At 44.9% G+C, this 22,685-nt stretch overlaps 1 protein-coding gene across 3 annotated transcripts in view; it reads right to left on the reverse strand.

Moving 5' to 3' along the window:
* rad54l2 (RAD54 like 2) overlaps positions 1-22,685 on the reverse strand; it is a 36,767-nt gene that overhangs the window by 11,918 nt on the left and 2,164 nt on the right. For 2 of the 3 annotated variants that reach the window (XM_036950010.1, XM_036950012.1), the window contains exons 2-18: positions 17,208-17,406; positions 15,298-15,715; positions 14,558-14,691; positions 13,263-13,442; positions 12,009-12,238; positions 11,280-11,462; positions 10,958-11,091; positions 10,633-10,829; positions 9,768-10,110; positions 9,258-9,435; positions 8,642-8,866; positions 4,255-4,373; positions 3,914-4,038; positions 3,199-3,298; positions 2,533-2,738; positions 1,866-2,041; positions 1,559-1,755 (exon numbers count right to left, since the gene is read on the reverse strand). In XM_036950010.1, coding sequence (XP_036805905.1) covers positions 1,559-1,755; positions 1,866-2,041; positions 2,533-2,738; positions 3,199-3,298; positions 3,914-4,038; positions 4,255-4,373; positions 8,642-8,866; positions 9,258-9,435; positions 9,768-10,110; positions 10,633-10,829; positions 10,958-11,091; positions 11,280-11,462; positions 12,009-12,238; positions 13,263-13,442; positions 14,558-14,691; positions 15,298-15,715; positions 17,208-17,352 — 3,290 coding nt within the window. In that variant the 5' untranslated portion in view covers positions 17,353-17,406. Of the gene's footprint in view, positions 1-1,558; positions 1,756-1,865; positions 2,042-2,532; positions 2,739-3,198; positions 3,299-3,913; positions 4,039-4,254; positions 4,374-8,641; positions 8,867-9,257; positions 9,436-9,767; positions 10,111-10,632; positions 10,830-10,957; positions 11,092-11,279; positions 11,463-12,008; positions 12,239-13,262; positions 13,443-14,557; positions 14,692-15,297; positions 15,716-17,207; positions 17,407-18,900; positions 19,095-22,685 lie in introns of those variants that run through there. The other variant, XM_036950011.1, reaches the window with a different exon arrangement.

Here is a 22,685-nt window from a genome sequence, read left to right on the forward strand (position 1 = left end):
TTTAGTCAAGTGGAGGTGTACCTGTGGATGTATTTCAAGGCCTACCTTCAAACTCAGTGCCTATTTTCTTGACATCATGGGAAAATCAAAAGAAATCAGCCAGCCAAGACCTCAGAAAAACAATTGTAGACCTCCACAAGTCTGGTTCATCCTTGGGAGCAATTTGCAAACACCTGAAGGTACCACGTTTATCTGTACAAACAATAGTACGCAAGAATAAACACCATGGGACGACGCAGCCGTCATACCGCTCAGGAAGGAGACGCGTTCTGTCTCCTAGTGATGAACATGCTTTTGTGCGAAAAGTGCAAATCAATCCCAGAACAACAGCAAAGGACCTTGTGAAAATGCTGGAGGAAACAGGTACAAAAGTATCTATATCCACAGTAAAATTAGTCCTATATCGACATAACCTGACAGGCCGCTCAGCAAGGAAGAAGCCACTACTACAAAACCTCCATAATAAAGCCAGACTACGGTTTGCAACTGCACATGGGGACAAAGATCGTACTTTCTGGAGAAATGTCGTCTGGTCTGATGAAACAAAAATAGAACTGTTTGGCTGTAATGACCATCGTTATGTTTGGAGGAAAAAGGGGGATGCTTGCAAGACGAAGAACACCATCCCAACCGTGAAGCACTGGGGTTGGCAGCATCATGTGGGGGGTGCTTTGCTGCAGGAGGCACTGGTGCACTTCACAAAATAGATGGCATTATGAGGCAGGAAAATGATGTGGATATATTGAAGCAACAACTCAAGACATCAGTCAGGAAGTTAAAGCTTGGTCGCAAATGGACACTGACCCCAAGCATAATTCCAAAGTTGTGACAAAATGGCTTAAGGACAACAAAGTCAAGGTATTGGAGTGGCCATCACACAGATCTGACCTCAACCCTATAGAAAATGTGTGGGCAGAACTGAAAAAGCGTGTGCGAGCAAGGAGGCCTACAAACCTGACTCAGTTACACCAGCTCTGTCAGGAGGAATGTGACAAAATTCACCCAACTTATTCTGGGAAGCTTGTGGAAGGCTACCCGAAACGTTTTAACCCAAGTTAAACAATTTAAAGGCAATGCTACGAAATACTAATTGAGTGTATGTAAACTTCTGACCCACTGGGAATGTGATGAAAGAAATAAAGCTGAAATAAATAACTTATTATTCTGACATTTCACATTCTTAAAATAAAGTGGCGATCCTCACTGTCCTAAGACAGGGAATCTTTACTAAGATTAAATGTCAGAAATTGTGAAAAACTGAGTTTAAATGTACTTTGGTAAGTTATATGTAAACTTCTGACTTCCAACTATATGAGAGATTCTGGAGCGGAGACAGACAGTGTTTTTCAACAAATTATGGAATTTGTTGTGCAAACATTGTGTCACCTCCCTCCAATACAGTTCCATACACAAGTACAATCCATGCCAAGGAATATTGAAGCTGTTCTGGCTCAATCCCCTACTAAGACACTATGTTGGTGTTTCCTTTATTTTGGTAGTTACTGGTCTGTTAGTGCTGTGATAGCGCAGGTAAGAGAATGGAGAGATTGTCACTCACCAGTTGCGCTGGTTAAAGGCTGGGATGTTGATGAGGGTCTGGTCACTGGTTGGGTAGTAGTGGGCGTAGGAGGGGCGAGAGTAGGGCACGGAGGCACGCTTCTCGTCCTCGTAGCTCTTCTTAGCGGCTCTCTTCTCTGCTTTAGTGAGCTTGGACTCCTTCCGGTCCACCAGCAGAGACTCATGGTGGAAGGGTTCCTGGTGGGGTACAGATCAACGTGGTTGATCGATTGCACGTGTACCATAATAATGATGTACAGTGATGCATGACAGTGTGCATCTGTGAGAGAGTGAGTGTGTGAGCGTACCTTAGTGATGAGGTGGGGGTAGAGCTGGCAGGCTTGGCTGATGACTGTCTCCATCTCTTTCTGGGGCTGGGGAGGGGCTTTGGTCGAGTCAGGCTCCTCCTCTGCAAAGTGCAGCAGAGACTCCACCTCCTTGCGGGTGAATGTCAGAACTGGGTTCAGGTCATCCACCACGCGGTCTGAACACAACCAATCACAGTGTGTTATTGACCACTGAGACACAACCAATCACAGTGTGTTACTGACCAACTATAAACTGGGTGATTTGAGCCCTGAATTCTGATTGACTGAAAGCCATGGTTTATCAGACCACGGGTATGACAAAACGTTTCGTTTTACTGCTCTAATTATGTTGGTAAGCAGTTTATAATAGCAATAAGGCTCTTCGGTGGGTTTGTGATATATGGCCAATATACCAGGACTAAGGGTTGTGTCCAGACACTCAGCATTGCATCTTGCAAAAGAACAGCCCTTAGCCATGGTATATTTGCCACACCTCCTCAGGCCCAATTGCTTAATTAGACTCTCCTGGCTTGTACTACGCTGTCATTCATAATTCAACTTCTACACGCTGCCATTCATTCTGATTTAAGTATCTCAAATTAATCCAGCAATTTCCACACACACACAGTCATATCGTGCATCACTGTACCCCCCCCCCCCCCCTTACCAGACATGCCCTGCTTGGAGACCTGCCGGTCGTAAATCTTCTTCTCCAGGGTGAAGTCACAGACCAGGCGGTAGATGTGGCAGGGCTTCTTCTGGCCGTAGCGGTACACTCGACACACAGCCTGGGCGTCGTGACACGGGTTCCACGACGCATCAAACACCACCACCCGGTTGGCCCCGATCAGGTTCACCCCCAAGCAGCCCGCCCTGCAAGTCACACAACACAGGCTTATTAACAACATGCACAAGTGTGTATGTTACCCTGTATGTGTGTGTGCGTGTGTATATGCCTAAGTGAACAGCTGATCAAGTTCCCTGTTCAGCTGTTGACTTATATGCAAAAGGAAGGGGGAATATATGCAATTGTGTGTGTGGAAATATATCTGTGTGAGCGAGTGTGTCTAATTGAGTGTATTTGTCTTCGTTTACACAGGCAGCCCAATTCTGACCGTTTGCCCAATTATAGGCAAACGAGCTGATCTGATTGGTCAGAAGACCAATATGTGGAAAAATAATCACAATTGGGCTGCCTGTGTTAACACAGCATTTGTTGTGTATTTGATTGAACAATATATAAGCATAGAAATATAATTATTAGAAAGGGCAGAAGCCATCAGATCACAGCAATTTCACTTCTATGCGTATCAGTGTGTGTACAGTCTAGTACCTCGTTGACAGGAGGAAGACCCACGTGGAGGTGTTCTCTGGGTCGTTGAACTGGTTGATGAGTCTCTCTCGCTCTGAAGCAGACGTACTCCCATCCAACCCTGGGGGTTGACAGACAAGACACATTCACATCAGCATCATGGGACGATTCCAGTCAAATCGTCTTCCGTTCCAAATGGCACCCTATTTCCCTATGTAGGGCTCTGGTAAAAAGTAGTGCACTGTGTAGGGAATAGGGTGCCATAAATACTTCACTAGTGGATCTAGTGTATTGCGGTGGTCAGTGCAGTAGGGGGCGGTATGACTTCATAAAGAAAAATAAAACACCTGGGCCGCCCAGATTCATTCATTGTTTTTTTTCCCGACTGAGATTATAACGAATGGACAGAGGTGACCTGATCCTAGATCAGCACTCCCATTCTGAGATTATGAAAATGGGCCCTGATGGTTGAGAAAATGGCAAAGTGAGAGTGTAGATGAGTAAAGTTATCAGTTTGAAGCCAAGTACATGTCACAGGACAATTTTCTGTGAAAACAACTCCGGTCTAATAGTCTGGAACAACAGAGTACGTTAGTGAGCATCTAAATTGGATCTGGGTTCACAGCTGAGCCGACACGGAAAGAGAGTCAAAGGGTTGCCATGGGCTCGACGACACTGACACCGCCCCGGGAGTAGTGGTTGCCATGGGAACCGGGTCGTGTGGACGATGACTCACTGTAGTAGTTGATGTTGCGGACCCAGGTCTGGTTCTGGCCATGGTTGTTCGGGGAGACACGGCCTGCTGGTATTGGCCGTCTGGTCAGGAAGTCTTCAATGACGGTCAGGGTGGACAAGCTCTGGCTGATGGACACACACACGTTAAAAACACGTTCAAGTCAGTTAACTTCAACCATATGGATACTTCTAGGTTAAAAAGCAAAAACACAAATTTCCGTCCTCTGCAAGAAAAAGGTCAATAACGTTAGAGTAGAAGAGTATGCTCATAGAGAAAACACTTCATTCAAACCGATGATGTACATAAACACACTCCAAAAGAGCCGTAGGAATAGATCCAACCTGAAGACCAAGATCTTGTCTCCTCTGATCACGCTCTCGTCGATCAGATGGAAGAGCAGCAGCATCTTGGCTGAGTTCTCCAGAACTCCAGTCTGGTAGTTGCTCATGATGTCCTTGGCCTGAACAGAGATGGAACAGGACAGGAAGTGGGTGAGTGAAGCTGTCCATTCTTTCACACCAAGGGGAGGTCTAACGTTTTACAATATAACGTTAGAATAGGGCTGTGGTCGTTCATGACATTGTCAGCCGGTGATTGTCAAGTAAATAACTTCCGGGTCTCACGGTAATTGACTGTTAATTACCAGAAAAACATTTAGCATTTCCTGGCTTCCACGCACAGCCTACAAGCCAGTGATGCAGACCTTTGGAACAAAAACATTTTAAAATGTATAATAAATCCATATAATATAGTCTACACCATCACAATAAATCAATTATTTATTTTAGACAGGTCTATTTCAGAAGAACAGAATAGCAAACTGAGTTGTCCTTGTTGGGCCCTAATCTGGCTATGCCATATGGCTGTGGGCTATACCAGTTCATTTAGAAGACAAGATTTGCTTAGAATTTTGTGGCATTATTTTATATTATGAAGAATAGAATTGAACATAGCTCAATAAAATGAAGGATCTTTTCTCCAAACGATTTGGGGGAGTGCGCACATACGGCTATTCTGTGTTGAGAGGTTAACAAAGAGACAAGTACTCCAATATGCTTAATTTAGAGTTATTAATGTAACTTTAGTTGTGATACAAACTTTGCGCTATATGTTTTTATTTTTAATACATTCTAAGGATGCATGATGCAACTAATGATGATTTGAAAAAAATCAGCTTGAAAAGGTATGAGCTCTGCTTTGTTGTTTTTTGCACAGGCTGTCCACACTTCATCAGTCTCTCATTCACAATCTGACAAGTCCTTGATAATGCCACAAAATTTCTTTGTGTGGCCGTAATGCCATCTAAACAAATCCATGCCTTTTGCAGCCAGTGGTCATTGTGCCCTTGGGCTGAATATAAGAGTTACTTTTCCCCACTGCGTGCCGAAGCACCTCTCTCACGCACATGGCTCTCAGTCATGTGATCGGGTCTTTCTCACAGGCTACAAGTGAAGACAGACACATCGGGGACACAACTGCGCTCGTCCTTATCCAATTCCAAGGTGCATATTGAAGACATTGGAAGAACGAACAATCCACATTTACCAAAAAAGATGAGTAGGCCTAACGAACAACAAAAGCACTAGCCTGTGTCAATCTATTATCCCCCACAGTACAAAAGTTGACCTATTCTGTGCGAGAAATAAATATTCAAAACAGTCCGGGACAGTTGTGGGATGCAATAGATCCCAATTAATACAATCACTATCATAAAAAACAACTGTTTTAAGCAATGAGCCTGACGCAACAGAATAGAATGTTTAGCATAAAATGTTGACAACCTATTAGGCTATTTCTTCACATTATAAGCACATCAATGTGCACACGGCAGTAGGCTACAAGCGCAAATGTTCCATTAGCAGGAAAACACCAATCTCAAAAGTGCACACAAATACAATTACGCATATAATACTTTTATTAAAAGGTGTATTTTTAATGGTGAAAATGATCATCCCCAAACTTGAAACCAGTGGTGTAAAGTACTTAAGTAAAAATACTTTAAAGTACTACATAAGTCATTTTGGGCTATCTATACTTTACTATTTCTATTTTTGACAACTTTTACTTTTAATTCACAACATTCCCAAAGAAAATACATTTACTTTTTACTCCATACATTCCCGGACACCCAAAAGTACTCATTTTGAATGCTTAGCAGGTCAGGAAAATGGTCCAATTCACACACTTATCAAGAGAACATCCCTGGTCATCCCTTCATTTGTAAATTATATCTGAGTGTTGGAGTGTGCCTCTGGCTCTGCTTTTACTCAAGTAATGACAATAGGGTACTTTTCCCACCACGGCTTGAAACTCAATCGCTGCATATGTAGTGGTTCCTCCTTCAAACGTTGCAGCGTACTGCGGCGCAGCTTGCATGGTGCCGCAGAATTCTATGGCAGGTTATTTAAGTGTGAACCACTGGTACTATTAATGCTAGTTAGTGCTAGTTTGACCACCAGAAGGCATCTTTGAGAAGCATTTGGTAGCCTTCAAAAAAGGCTGTACTAGAGACCGGGGTTCAATTCCCCGATGGGGAGGAAGGAGTAGGCTGTCCTTGTAAATAAAATCAAATTCTTAACTGACTTGTCTCGTTAAATAAATCCTATTGCTTCGAACTTCAATATGCTCTATTTATAAATAAGACCTACACCACATGAGTCAACACTAGTGAGACTCATGTCGCCAACAGTAGGCCTACAGTATATCGAAAAACACGACGTGACTCTCGGCCAATAATTACATATAGAGGATTGGAGGATATTTCTGTAATTCAGTGGTAATTCAGGGATATTTATTGCCATAGTTATTCGTTATGGATCAATAACTAAAAATAAATTTTAAAAAAAATCGACATTTTGAAAGAGTATTTTTATAATTTTATTAACGAACACATAAAGATGCCATTATTAGTTACGTTGTTTTAGTTTGAACGTGCAGACTGGTACTAAGAACAGAACAGCGGGAACGTTTCCCTAGTCAGCGTCATTACTAGTGCAATGCCCCTTAAAGTGTGGCAGGATGGGGCCAAGGGTATTAAACCAGCATCTGTAGCAACACAGCTTGCAGTACTTTGCAGTGTCTTATAGACCATTGCGCCACTCAGGCTCTGTACAACGTGAACGGTCGGAAGTGACATAGGATTATTTTGCTCTTACTGTAGCACTAACAAAATAAAAGATTAACAACCTTACTGTAAGAACAGTTTTAGTAAGAAATATTGAGGTCGAGCACAATTATCAGTTTCTATTTAGGTTTATGTCGCCCATTCATTGTCAGTTAGTGACACAGTAGGACCCAAAAAGCATAATCAGTGCTCTAAGTCCCCCCTTGCGCTGGTCTGGAGGAATGAAGTGGTGACGCAGGGTACCGTACTAAACGCAGGGTACCGTACTAAACGCAGGGTACCGTACTAAACGCAGGGTACCGTACTAAACGCAGGGTACCGTACTAAACCAAGAATTACTTCTAAGTCCCACGGCGTAATCTCGCAACTTTTAAAAGGAGGAACCACTGTATGCCAGTTAGGCTCTATACCCGTTAAGAAGTTATTTGGCCACTTTAGTTGTGATACAAACCTGATCAAAACATATAGGCCTATGGGTTAGGCTACATGAGGTGTGATACAAACCTGATCAAAACATATAGGCCTATGGGTTAGGCTACATGAGGTGTGATACAAACCTGATCAAAACATATAGGCCTATGAGTTAGGCTACATGAGGTGTGATACAAACCTGATCAAAACATATAGGCCTATGGGTTAAGCAACACGAGGTGTGCGAGTAAGATTTGAAAAAGGTACAAAAAAACAAAAAAAACATGCACTGTTTGCCTTAAGCTGGGCATCATTCAAAAGTGATAATATATAAATGATGGTGATAGGCTAATATTGTCACTCATTCTTGATTTAATCTTGTCTTTACATATACTAAATAATATATGTGTGAAATTTGTTTTTATTTATAATGTCTCATTATCATGCACCGAGCTCGAAACAGGGGCAGCGGGGGGAAAAAAGGAATCTATGCACTTAAATAGTGAATGGAGGACGCTTCTCCCACGGTTCATTTTCATGCCAGCCTGGTAGGCTATAATCCTGTTTTATAGAGAAGTAATGTGCTTAATATTAGGAAGGCTGAGAAATAAATATAGTAGGCCTAAACTAAAGAAAGCTGATGGGGTCCTCCTCTTTTTAATAGTGGCCATCCCTTTGTTTTCTCCCACAATTGCATAGCCTATAGAAAGGTTGCGCAACATGAGCACATGGGCTCTCATGAAGTGTTTGATTTGATATTTGAGAACATTTGCATTGATGTCAGAGTGATTAGAGGGACAATAGAGTGCTGAGTATCAGGCAGTTAGCAAGTTTGGTAGGCTACTAATGACCAGCAGCAGCATCAGAGCTTGGAAAAGCCTAATTACCATGACTAAACGGTCACATGGAATTTGACTGCCATCATGACTCGTGACCGCTGGTGTGGCGTAAATACAGTCAAAGTAACAGCCCTACATTAGAATCCCCACAGTGGAAATTCATGCAATAATTTTGCAATAATGGTGTTATTTTTTCATTTTTCCCAACACTAAGGTAGCCTGGTTTAACTAGACACAGCAACGTTCGGTGTGGTTTGACCAGGCTAACTCAGGAGAAGTACCTGACAAAATTCCAGCCAACCAACCAGCGGGTGGGTTGGGAGGACAGAGTCAGAGAGAGGTGTCAAGGCGTACCCATTCGTAGGTGATGACCTGATTGGCTCTCTCCTGGATGGGATTGAGCGGGGGCAGGGTGATGTTGGACCGGCTGTTGGCCGAGTCGGCCGCTTTGGCCTTCAGGCCAGCGCCAGGGCAGCGGGGGTTGGTGGCCGCCGTGATGTCATCCAAGTCCAAATCCTGCTCGTTGGCCAGGTTCTCCTTCTGAAGGGTCTCATAGAGCACGTCAGGGTGGTTCCAGATCTACACACACACACACACACACGATTAATGAACAGACTACAATAATGTTACTCTGGTCCAGGTGTCAAGAGTAGGCTGATTAGCCTGACTGCTTTAAAGGGACAGTTCACCCAAATTACATGTTGGTTTCCTTATCCTGTAAGCAGTCTATGGACAAGCTATGACAGCAAACCATGCTTCGGTTTTTGTTTACCTGGCCACTGTCTCCAAATGCTAACTTTTTAGAATTTGTAGCACAAATCCAATACAAGACAATATCCCCAGAATTAGCATTTGTCCCTGCGTTTCATCTCCAAATCATCAGAAATTGTGTAGCTGCTGTTGCCTGGCTCTCTGTGTGTCTGCCTGCCTGCCTAACCCCACAGCACCAGTGAAGCCATCTCAGACTAACCTTGCAGCAGACGCAGAAGGCCTTCAGCGGGTTGAGGCCCAGCCAGCCGCTGTTACCTGCCTCTCTGAAGCGGTCCATAAACTCGGCGTAAAGGGCCCTCTGCAGGGGTGACAGGCGCACCATGATCACGTGCTCGTCCTTGGAGGGCAGCTGGTCCCTCAGCACATCGTGGCCTCGCCTGGGACAGACACGGAGGAAACAACGCGCAAAGATCAGCTTAGTGAGCTATAGGAGAGAGTAGGAGCTAGGGGTTGATTTGGGATTGGGGATGATGCCTGGGTCACCCAAAATCTTCTCCCTAAACACCATTGTAAGGCTGTTCTCTGCTCTTGAGTAATGCGATAATGGGTCGTATATGTATGACCCTCGATACATATGGCTATTGGACAACTTGAGATCAGGATTTTGGTCAGGGGAAAGGGTTGTGCAAATAATATGTGAATGGAGGATAATGTGAGCAAAGTGGGAATTCTTGATTAAGTCAGGAGAAATCCTATTTGTGGAACTTACCTCTGGACGAACCCCTCCAGCAGGCTATGCAGCACGTGGCTTCTGTATCTCATCAACCTGGCGTCCTGTGGCGTGCTGTCCACACACTGCCCGTTCAGAATGGGCCTCTCGAACATGTTACTGAACTCCTGCCTGGTGCCCAGGAAGTCAGGCCTGACAAAGTCAACCATGCACCAGTACTCTATCAGGTTGTTCTGGAGGGGGTAGCCCGTTAGGACCACGCGTCGCCTGGAGCGAATGTTCTTCAGGGCCTGCGAGGTGCTGGCGTGGTAGTTCTTGATGCGGTGGCCCTCGTCACAGATCACCACGTCTGGACCAGGCCTGGCCAGCGCCTTCTCGATACCTGGGTGGGTAGGTGGAGAGGTAGAGAGAGCGCAAAACACAGGTTGAGGAAATGTATGGAGGAGTAGAGCGAGAGTGTAGGTGTGTGAGAAAGGAGAGAGTAAAACACAGCTTACAGGAATGCCTGATGAATAAATCAAATAACACCGTTCTCTAATGTACTACAGTAGTGATTAATACCATCATTTTCATTCACTATGATGTTATTGATGTGCAGAAAATACATCAGCCTTGGCATTTGAATAAATGGTCATTTATGCAGATATCGATAACGCATTATTCTCCAACATCAACTCTCTATACTCTATTGTTTCATCATTATACTGGTACGCAATTTCTAATTTTCAATGGATCAGGGGTTTCTTGTAGGAGTTCTGATCTAGGATCAGATTTGCCTTCTAGATCACTATGAATAATATTAGATGGACAGGTGGGACCTGATCCTAGATCAGCACTTCTACTCAGACGACTACGGCCCTAGATCCACCTACAGCGGGCCCCACAGCAACCTCTAACCCCTGACCTTTCATGAGCTCCTGCTGCCTGTCCTCTTCGTCCAGGTCGATGATGACGGGTCCCTGGGGCTTCTTGGACTTCCTCTTCCTGCCCGTCACAAAGCTCTTCTTCAGGGACAACAGGCGGTACATCTCATAACCCATCAGGAGCACGCCCCCGTCACGTGACCAATCCTCCACTACCTTAGCCCGGGCCACCGTGGTTCTGTAGGGCGCACACACACACGTCAAAATTGGTAAACACGCACACATACTAGTTAGTGCGTTTTGTGTTATGGATATAACACACACACACACGTGTGTTAGCTAGCTCTACTATATCATGTTACGTACTTGTGCTCATCATTGAGGATGTGGACTCTGAAGGTGCGTCCTGCGACCTCGGCAGGGTCACTATCAGGGGGCAGGGCCTCTTGTGATGGGAGCCACAGGTTAAACTCTGCCAACCAGTTCTGGAGCGTGTTCACCTGGGGGAGAGAGAGAGAAAAAGCTAGAGAGATGTATGCATACACACACACACAAGACAGACAGCGATACCGACAGACAGGGGAGACGCAGAGAGAGCAGAGAGAGAGAGAAAGGAAGAGAGACAAAGAGAAACACACACACTCACTCAAACCACACACCCAACCACTCTCTCTATCCGTGAACTCACAGGGACGATGGCCAGTACGGTGTGGGCCCCGGTGTGTCGCAGCAGGATGTCTATGAAGGAGATGACCTGCAGGGTCTTACCCAGGCCCATGCTGTGGGCCAGGATACAGCCAAACCCGCTGCTGCCCTTGTAGCGCTCCAGAGACTCCACCAGGTTGTCATAGAGGAACCGGATCCCACCAACCTGGGAGGGAGGGAGGGGAAAGAGAGATGGAAAGCAACGGGTGAGAGCGAGAGGTGAATCAAGAGCCGAGTGAAGAGGAGATCGGCGATGGAAAAAGTGAATGGTGTCACGTCTGAACTATCTTCATACGGTAGAATACACCTTGGCCTCCGCGTTTCACGGTGCAGGGTAAGGGCTAACAGGCATGCTACACTGGCCGTGTTATTTTTGCAGAGCGGGAGATGCTCCCCCCCCCCCCCGAAAAATGGCAATGAATTACACCAGTTCTTTTTTTCACGAATTCGATACTTGGCTCACGTTCCGAGACCACCTTGACAAAGTGGTTCACGCTCTGCTCCCTCCGGCTAAAGTCACACATCCACTGCAGCAGCTAGAAGACTAGGACCGGTTTCCCAGACATGGCTTGACGTTAGTCCTCGACTTAAAAACACTTTCAATGGATATTAACCCGTGAGAAGGTAGGTTTTTTTTTATCCAGGACTAGGCTTAATCTGTGTACGGGAAATTGGACCGTAGTGACGGCCCAGTGGAGCTCCCCTGTACTACCTGGTGAGGTTTGACTGCACGAGCCAGCTGTGGGACGAGGTACAGGTCTTCCTCCTCCGCTGGGTGGTTGATGTTGACCAGGACCCTCCCCTGGGCGTCTGGTTGGTTGAGTGAGTCGTTGATGTGCGCTCCGCTGCTCTCTTCCGTGCCCCCCGCACCTTCATCCTCATTGGCCGATTCGCTGCTGATCGGCAGTGTGTCGTCATCCCCAGAGCTCAGCTCGATCACGTCTGGGTTGGGGAAGAATTTGATTTGATGTATTTATTTATTTATTTTTGGGTAAAAAACAAACAGTTAAAAATGTAAAAAGTGAAAGCTTTATAACACACTTATTTCCAATGTAGAGAAGGCTTGGTCCAGAGCAGGGGAATGTATTATCTATCTATTCATGACATTAAGTGTTCATAACCTGACAGCTAAACATGACATTATGACTCACATAGATTATTAAGTAATTATGAGGTCTGTGCTCACTCTAGATACAGCATTTTTAGTACTAACCAAGAACTGTGTTTATGTTCCTGTTTGTCTAACCAAGGATCCTTATAACTAGGTTTTACCTAGAATGTCTGGCTCTAAGCCTGTAGTGTAGATAGTAGGGTTGTCACAATACCTGTATCACTATACTCAGAAGTAGCATGGCAAGGAATCAATAAAATAAGAAGCGGACTTCGTTTCTCAAAGAAACACACAGCCTTGTGTCGTCACCCAGAGTCATATTTGTTCATTTCCCAAGCTATTGGCACACAAAACATGTCACTGGGATAGTTTGGGATTTTGGCAATGAGGACATTTATCTACTTCCCCAGGGTCAGATAAACTTGTGGATACCATTTTGGTTTGAAAGAAGTCGCTAGCGTTAGCGCCATTGCTAACTAGTGTTAGCGAAATGACAAAGTCTATGGGAACAGCTAGCATGCTAGCTGTTCCTGTAGACTTCCAAAACTACCTCTAACCTTCACACTGGATGAAGATACATACATGGTATCCACAAGTTAATCTGACTACGGGGAAGTAGATGAAGGGCCTCACTGACAGAATTCCAAACTACCCCTTTAAAAAAGGACCAAATAGTGAAGTCTGCTTTGTGTTTTTGCCATGGAAATTTGAGTAACGTGATATAGTTAACGTGATACTGGTAACGTGATATTGGTAACGTGATACTGGTAACGTGATACTGGTAACGTGACAACCCTACTAGACAGAGGGTGATGGTTGTTCCCTCCGTTTTAGCAGTCCTTCTACTGGTCTTACCGTCTCTGATAGTGGGTGTGATAGTGGGGATAGCTGGTGGCTTGGCGTCCTCCTCCTCCTCCTCTCCACTGCTGTCGCTGCTGTCCAGGCAGATTACGTCCTGCCTGGCTAGGAAAGCCGCCTCTAACGACCCCTGGCCCTGAAACTCCTCCTCTCCAGGCCTCCCTGGCACCGCTTCCACTGGAGGGGGAGATGAGAGAGGAGAGATGAGAGAGGAGAGAGGAGAGGGGAGATGAGAGAGAGCGCACCGACCATTGTTGCTATTTTTTTTTACTTTGACAACTTAAGGGATTTAACGTTCCATGTGAATAAAGTCAGAGAGAGAGACAGAGAGAGAGACATGCAAAGACAGGAAATAAGTAAGAGGTTAGGAAAATAAATCTCCCTCGACCATGGGGTGGAAGAATTAGGGCTCTATAAAATCGGCGTTGTGGAGAACGCAGACGGAATCCATACATTAAAACTGCATTCAACCATATTAAAACATTCACTGAACTTGGTAGGAAATCAACCAAATGTATTCAGCTTATTAGAAAAGTAATTAGTTTGCCCAAATGAATCATAAGACATTAACAAAATGCATCAATGATTCATATTTTCCTGCAACTTTCTGAAAGGGCAGAGGAATGCAGTCAGCGATTAGAGAACCTGTCAGAGGTGATGCTGATGACAGTCATCTTCTAGTAGAGATGGAATGGATTTCCCAAAAACATTCTCAATTAAATGTTAACTACAAAGTAGACTATGTTTCAATTTTAATGGTCAAAAGAGCAGTTTCTCAATAAATCATTTTGCTAGGACTGTATGGGAGTGGTCTGAGCGAGGAGGGGGAAACTAAAAACAAGCTGTTATTGGCAGAGAGGTTTGGAAGTCTTCTAATTCACAAACTCTGCCATCACATGAGAACTATAGAAACGTCGCTAACCAAACAATGGCCTCTCTGCTGGTGCACAATTTAATTAAAGTGTCACTACACCCGAAAATCTGAATTTCTTAGATTTTCTGAGACCTCAAAAGTGGTCTCCTGATGTGGTTTAAGCAGTGTTGGGGATTTACAACATCCAATTGGGTTGTTTTTCTATTATTAAAAAAAAGTGTGATTTTGAGAGAAAAAAACATGAACATTTGAAAAAACTTGGACCTGGAAAAACAAAAGAGAAAATGGAATCAGGCAAAAAATAAAGTTGTAATATTTTATAGGGCCCTACAGAATCCTTTGTATGACAAACCACAAAATGGAGCCCCTCTATGACAGTCAGTGTCCAGAGGGCTTCAGGCTGAAATAGGACTCTCACCTGCTGGAGAAAACTCTTGGACGGGTGGTGCCATGAAGTCCTTCCTCTGCTGCTCCAGACGCCTCAGCCTCTCTAACTCCTCCTGCTGGGCTGCTTTGGTCACTGCCTCCATCTGGTGCTCCTTCAGCAGCGTCCTGTTGGGAGGAGAGGAAGATGGGTTAGGAGGAGAGGAAGATGGGTTAGAGGAGAAGAGGAGGACAGGGGGATGGGTTAGAGGAGAGAAGAATGGGTTACAGGAGAGGACAGGGGGAGGGCGTTAGAGGAGGACAGGGGGAGGGCGTTAGAGGAGGACAGGGGGAGGGCGTTAGAGGAGGACAGGGGGAGGGCGTTAGAGGAGGACAGGGGGAGGGCGTTAGAGGAGGACAGGGGGAGGGCGTTAGAGGAGAGAAGAAGGACAGGGGGAGGGTGTTAGAGGAGAGGGGGACAGGGGGGTGGGTTAGAGGAGGACAGGGGGAGGGTGTTAGAGGAGAGGGGGACAGGGGGATGGGTTAGAGGAGAGGGGGACAGGGGGATGGGTTAGAGGAGGACAGGGGGAGGGCGTTAGAGGAGAGGGGGACAGGGGGATGGGTTAGAGGAGAGGGGGACAGGGGGATGGGTTAGAGGAGAGGGGACAGGGGGATGGGTTAGAGGAGAGGAGGAGAGGTGGACAGGTTAGAGAAGAGAAAGAGAGAACAGGGGGATGGGTTAGAGGAGATAGGGTGGTTTCAATCCCTTGTTATCAAACAGATGAGTGTACCTACCTGATGTTCTTCCTCATGTGTACTGTCTTCGAGGGTTTAGCAGGCTTAGGCTCCTTAGACTTAGAGGTTCTCGGTTTCTTCTTTTTGCCAACTGAGGTCTTGTCCTTGCTGGGGGTCTCAGGACAGGACGAAGGGGCCTGGGACTTTGAGGCCCTCGGTTTCTTCTTCTTGCCCGCAGATGGCTTGTCCTGGCTGGGGCTCTCAGGGCGAGAAGGAGGCTGGGAACTGGGGCCAGAGGGGGGCTGGGAGCGAGACTCAGGCCTAGAGTTGGGCCGGGAGGAAGCCCTGGAGGGGGGCTGGGAGGTTGGCTGAGACGGGGGCTCAGAGGGAGTCTTTTCTGAGGGTGAGGTAGCTGAGGGGGAGTCCCTCCCTTCCTGGGTCTCCGTCTCTGTACTGCCCTGGCCACCCTCTGGCCAATCTGTGGGAGAGAGGAGCAAAGAATGACAATCAATCAACTAATTCTAAAGTCCAGGCCTGGGCTTAATCTGTGTCTGGTCAATGAGCTGAAGAATCTCCAATGAACAAGATTCTTAGTTCAGGATCAGGCTTAATGATTTATCAGGGAAACCATCCCTAAATCCTAACTCTTGTATTGTTTACTGGGCCAACTGATCATCTTCTCTATGGTCCATTCATGACCGTTACTGTCCGGCCCCAGTCAGACAGACGTGAGTGTCCGGCCCCAGTCAGACAGACGTGAGTGTCCGGCCCCAGTCAGACAGACGTGAGTGTCCGGCCCCAGTCAGACAGACGTGAGTGTCCGGCCCCAGTCAGACAGACGTGAGTGTCCGGCCCCAGTCAGACAGACGTGAGTGTCCGGCCCCAGTCAGACTGACGTGAGTGTTCGGCCCCAGTCAGACAGACGTGAGTGTCCGGCCCCAGTCAGACTGACATGAGTGTCCGGCCCCAGTCAGACTGACATTACAGACAGTGTCGGTCCTCCCAAATGGCACCCTATTCCCTTAAATAGTGCACTACGTCTAACCAGTCAAAAGTAGTACACTAGGAATAGGGTGCCATTGGTGACGCAAGCCAGTGTCTTCATTACACTCCCATCCTTCTGGACAGTCATGCCCGAGTGTATGAGAATGAGCGGGGGTTGCCTGGTGTTACCCCTGGCAGCCTCTCACATTCCTGGCATTGAACACGTCGTTTGAGAGGCGCCGCTCAGAGCAGATGCCGGCAGCTCCAGGCTGGAAGTCTCGTTACAGAAGCGGTCAACAAACCCTGAACCTGGACTCTCCTACCTGTTGCTCTAACACGCTCAAAACTGGTCCGTCTGGCAACGTGGGCCTTGGCGGATCAGACTCTCTCCGAGTGCCCGACTCACTCCCAAATGGCACCCTGCTCCCCATGTAAGTGCACTACTTTTGACCAGGTCCCCTGATGCAGGGCACTACGTAGGGAATAGCGTGCCAGACTTTGTAACTGACTGGTTGACTACATTAGATCGTATTTGAAATACAGACAGCCTATGTTTTGCATCAGACTTGACAAAAAAGAAAAGAAAACTAGTTGAATCCCTTTTTCTTAGCAGCTGGCAGCTTTGCAACCATTGTTAAACTGAGACTTGGCGATATGACACTGCCACAAGCAGCAACATGAACTGAGAGTATTGCTGGTGAGAGCAATGCAAAACGATGCACTCGTACACAGTATCTGCGCACGTGCACGGTTCCCTCCGCTGCAATGTAAAAGCACGTAACAGCTGCGGCATTACAACAGCGTAGAAGTTTAGCCTGGCGCTTTCAGTTGACGCGGAAGGAAGCGCAACTCCGCTGTTCACAACGTGCACCCCCGACTTCAAGTCTTTAGATTGAATTAGAACCACTTCTAGAATGTCTTCTGTTCTGAACCAGTACTAATTGTGAGTATTAAGTCGGAGGCAAGACACCAGCCATGTCACTCACCGACTGCATCATCTTCATCATCCCCATCGTTGTCACCCTCATCTTCATCCTCAATCTCCTCCTCCTCCTCCTCCTCTTCCAGATCCTCGTCTTCGCTGTTAACGCTGGGGTCCAGGTCGCTTCCTGAGATGGCCTCTTCAGACATGACGTCCTGCAGGGCTCAGAGAGCATTACCTACACACATAGTCACTGGGAGTACCTGCAATAAAATACACATCACTTAAAGCCAACGGTCAAACAAAGCACAACAAAATGGAGACCCCCTTTAAAAATGGATAGTTCACCTCGGCTAAATCAAGGTAAGGAAACCAATATGTGGCCAATTCCACGGTAACAGAATCACACAGAGTCAGATTGGTATGCCAAACAACAACCATTGATTTCAAAGTTGAACTCCGTGCACAAGGACTACTTTACAAAAACACATTTACTGTAAAAACAGTGCAGATACGAAGTTCGGTAACAACATTTCTGCATAATCTCCCTCAGTTTTTTACGTGTCCACATTTTCCCAAAAACCTAGGCTAAATCAAGGTAAGGAAACCCTATCCCAACCCCATCCCAAAAACGGAAATATCTGCTGCGAATTAAAGATTCAACGATATCTGCAGAAAGAATGGGGTGTCAGCTATGACATACCGAGTTGAATTTTTTAAAATATATTTTGGTTATTGAACTACATTAAGCAAAGGAAGGAAAGGGGGGATACCTAGTAAGTTGTACAACAATGCATTCAACTGAAATGTGTCTTCCGCATTTAATCCAACCAAAATGAAGTGGATTTAAACCCGGTAACAGAATTACATCATGGGTCCCTGAGCTGTACTATACAGAAACTATGGATATGAATGTCATGGTGATGTACCCTGAAGATGAACACAAAAAGGTGGAAATATGCAATATCCTCCTTTGCATCTTTGGGTATTGGCATTATTACCAAATCTGAACCAATCATAGACGTCTATGTTTCTTTATGTTGAACCTGTATTTAACTAGGCAAGTCAGTTAAGGACAAATTATTATTTACAATGACGGCCGACCCCGGCCAAACCTGGATGACGCTGGGCCAATTGTGTGCCGCCCTATAGGACTCCCAATCACAGCCGGGTGTGATGCAGCCTGGATTCAGGTACTGAACCAGGTTAATGAACCAGGTACTGAAGTGACACCTTTTGCACTGAGATGCATTGTCTTAGACCACTGCGCCACTCCAGAGCCCTCAACAAGTTTGGACATCAAAGTACAGCACAGTAGAGCGCAGAAGAGTAGAGTACAGTAAAGTAGAGTTTAGTACAGTAGAGTTCAGCACAGTACAATACAGAACATAGTGTGCTCAACTTGTGTGTTCTACTGTGTACTGTACTCTAATTTTCTTTACTGTACTCCACTGTGCGGTATAACAAAACTCCGGTACCTTTTAGATACTAGAACATGAAAAATGGTTTGGTACTAGAATTCTTGTTACTTTCGGTACTTCTGTCAAATGTGTCTCACAGCTCAAGTCTGTACCAGCGCAGCCGACGTACCCCTTATAGCGCGAGTGCCTGCTCCACTTAGCCTGCATCGTGTTAGCTCCCCACTCACGCGGCACAGAAGTTAACACACTTGAATAACGCGACACGGCATTGTGAAACTGTTAATTGCTGTTTGCAAAACAATGTCCATACAGGCTAGTCTGGCTAGAACACTTTACCATGCAAGACGATACCGGTATCTTCCAGCTTTGTAGGCGAACTATCCTTGCTAGCTTACAGCTGAAGCCAACATCAATTCCCTACCCCAGTACTTTGTTCGCAAATCATTACGCTAAATATTCTGACTTCAAAGCTGATCGGCCTCTCACTCACGTCTCTCCCAAAGATGATCTATTGCCTCAGCTAACTGACTAGGGCTCCGACGGGCTGCTCCCCTCTTGCCTTGTGAATGACGTCATTACGGGTTAAAGAGACAACGCTCACTTTTATAAAAAATAAACTACTTCTATGCAAATTATGTTGAACAGTACAAGAAATTAAGTACCAAATTGAAGGGAAACTGATTTTTTTTTGTCATCTGTAGCCCCATGAAATCAGCCCAAAACAAGCTCAATAACTCAATGCATGCACACACTCACTCCTGTTGAATATGCATTCACCTGTATTTTGAATAGGCCTACGCTACATCTGGATTTACCCAGTTCTTCAAGAGATATACCATTCAAATACAATTATTACCATTATGTTATGTAGTTAAATTGCTAAACACAAAGTGAAATTGATTTGTGTAATTGATTCATTAATGCATACATGGCTGTCTCTGAAAAATGTCACAGAAAAAAAATATTGGTATTGAACTCAAAAGATGCCCACCGATTGAACAGAGGAGTAGATGAGTTTATCTGTCTGGACCAAATGCCATTCTGTGACTTTGGCTAATATGCATTTTTTTCCTTTCAACGGTATCGTTTTGGTATTGAGTATTGTGATACTAATCTGGTATGGAAGTAGAAAATGCTGGTATTGTGACAACACTACTGTACTCTACTGCAGTGTTTCCCAACCCTGGTCCTCCAGTATCCCCAACACTACACATTTGTATCATAACACTGGACAAGCACACCGGATTAAACTTGTCAACAAATCAGCAAGCCTTCCATGAGTTGAATGAGGTGTGTATGTCAAGGGCTACAATGAAACTGTACTGTTGGGGGTACTCGAGATCCAGGGTTGGAAAACACTGCTCCACTGTCCAAACTTGTGAACCCAACTGTGGTTTGTGACTACTATGATTTCCCAATGTAATCAATTCAATTGTCAAAATTCCGTGACAAATTTTTCAGAAATAACAATTTTGAGTTTTATTCACTCAATTACTAAACAAAATTTATATCAGTAAAAACACTAACTAATTGATAGGGATAGCTGTACTTGTTGCTTCTGTGAACTTTCATTATCTTCCCTCGTCATGAGGATGTGGGTTTTTGGTAACGGCATTTCAAGGCACAAGGCAATGTTTCTTAAACTTCCAGAACTAAATATAAGTGTTGATATTAGTTGACAGGGGGTCTTCAAGTCAACATTATTTTGTTTTGATCTATTTCTAATACCTTTTAAATACTTTCTTTCTGGTAGTTGTTTTCTAAAACCATTTTTCCATCTGCTTGACCAAAAATCAGTCTGCTTATTCCTCATTTTTAGGATGGAAAACAGTGGAAAAATGTACATATGCCGTGATTTCAAAATATATATAAATAGACTCTTAGCTTTCATTTGATATGCTCCTATGAACTTCACATGTTGGTGCTCATGTTTTTATTTTTTTTTACATGGAAATGCCCATGTAATTTTGGTGAACTCTCTCTTTCAGCTTGGCAAAGTGGGGAGAGTTTGATCTAGGGTATGAAATTACTATGTTGGGTAAAACAGGCTGGTTATTATCATCAATAAATCGATTCCTTTTGTACATTCATCATCTATGATAGAGGGATGCATGAAATGAGCAGTACAGTAAAACAAACTGTCGTTGCTTTACCTTCGTCTTTCCTAAGGCACTCTCAAAGTATCAGAGAGAAAAAGAGGAAAGGGAGCTCTGTGAGTGTGTGTCGAAGTGTGAGTGTGTGAGTATGAGTGAATATGTGTGAGCGAGCGAGGCGGCAAGAGTGTGAGCGAGCTGGCCAATTACATAAGAGCTCAGTTACATAACAGGCCGTTGCAACTCAGACAGACTGTGTTAAACAGCAGGATATATAGGCTAACCCAAGACACACAGACTATAGTCGTCGCTCCCGTTTTCTCTCACCTCACATACAAAGGCCTGTACACTGTTCCTTCAGATGGTTATGCAACGACTGTAAGGTCTGAGTGTCACAAACCCCCCCGCCTCCCACACTGGCAGACAGGCTGCGTCCCCATTCTCCCAAGTGGGCACGTCCCTTCAGCCATCGCCCACACCGATCCTATGCTTTTCAATCTGAGGGGGAGATGTGTGCAAGTGCACACTTTTAGGAGAAGGGATGTCGTACCCAATGGCGAAGAAACATTTTCTCTCACTGCCTACTGTTCTCCTATTAATAACATACAGTTGAAGTGGTCGGCACATCGGTACATCGTAGATGTCTTCCCAGTTTTTTTGTAACATGTGTGGCGCAGCATTCAGCGTTTTTGTCCTCAAATGGAACTGTAATATACTTTTATTTGTCACCCCCCCCAGCCAAGTTTTATCTGTAATATTGCGAAGAGAAACAAGTTCCCAATGGTACCTATGTGGGTTTGTACCATAAATGCTGAAACGTTAGCCAGGTAAACAAAACCAAAGCACAGGTTGCTGTCAGACCTTGTCCTGGTGTTTCCTTTGGAAAAATGTGTAGCAGTGAGGGGAAAAGGTAATTGGAAACTGAGAAGCTGAGTTCTGGTGGCTTACTACTCCAAATTGAATGAAAATGAAATTACGCTGACACCTTTTAAAATATAATTTCCACCTCCAGAAATGAGTCCAATAATATATTGGTAAAATTTATTTGACATATTGGTCCATGCATATATTACCAGGTATGCTATTAGCAATAAGCATAATCACCCGAGAACCCAACTGATGCAGCATAGTGGCTACAAATAAATACAGTAGGCAACCCCATGCTTCAGCCTATCTGCATTTACCCTATTGGGCTAATCATTAGATCGATCCCAAATTAGGTACTTTAACTAGTTAGCATACTAGTGTTGAAATGTATGTCCCAAAAAACTTAAACACAGTGACTATATGTAGAAAAAAATCTGTTAGGGTAACTTGGGGTAATATGCCCAATCTGTACTTGTCACAGAACCCACTTCATGTCACCATTTTCCCCTCCAACACTTTCCCAGGTTGCCACTACGCTTGCTCAACTAAAAATGTAGTCTGTCTCATTACAATTTAAGTCACTCCCCCAAAAATATTTTGAGGTTGGGTGGCGGTTTACACCAAGGTTGCCGCTGTTAACTCTGGGCCTATTCAGACGTTGAGAAATAAATAAAGTAGGAATAGAGATCTGGAATCCAAGCCAACTACGTAAATAGATAAACTATCTACTATGGGGTAGTCTGATTTTTCTATTAATTTGTTGTTTTGTTTTCAGAGGAAAATTAAAAGTGGACTGTTTTATCATCTTCAGTGCGCCTTGGTAGAAATATTTTTTTCATGTTCCATATTTTTTGGGCATGGTGGCGATTTTGCGATGGCTCGACACCACATAAATGACTGCAGCGGAAAACAGCCTTGTCAGCAGGAACAGCACCATTTAGTGGTCAGAACCTGGTAATATCAAGATGTAGGATGGGACATAAACCTAAAAACTTCAATGACTAATTTCTCTGAACGGGGGGGGCTACAAAAGTCACTGAGAATAAATTACATAGGATGAAGAAACAATAATCTGAGCCGCAGCTCAAACCGGCTGTGCGAATGTGCCATCGTGCATAAATGTATTTTGTCACCCCACACCAAACGCGATCATGACACGCA

This window comes from Oncorhynchus mykiss, chromosome 17 (assembly GCF_013265735.2).
Source record: "Oncorhynchus mykiss isolate Arlee chromosome 17, USDA_OmykA_1.1, whole genome shotgun sequence".
Classification (NCBI taxonomy): domain Eukaryota; kingdom Metazoa; phylum Chordata; class Actinopteri; order Salmoniformes; family Salmonidae; genus Oncorhynchus; species Oncorhynchus mykiss.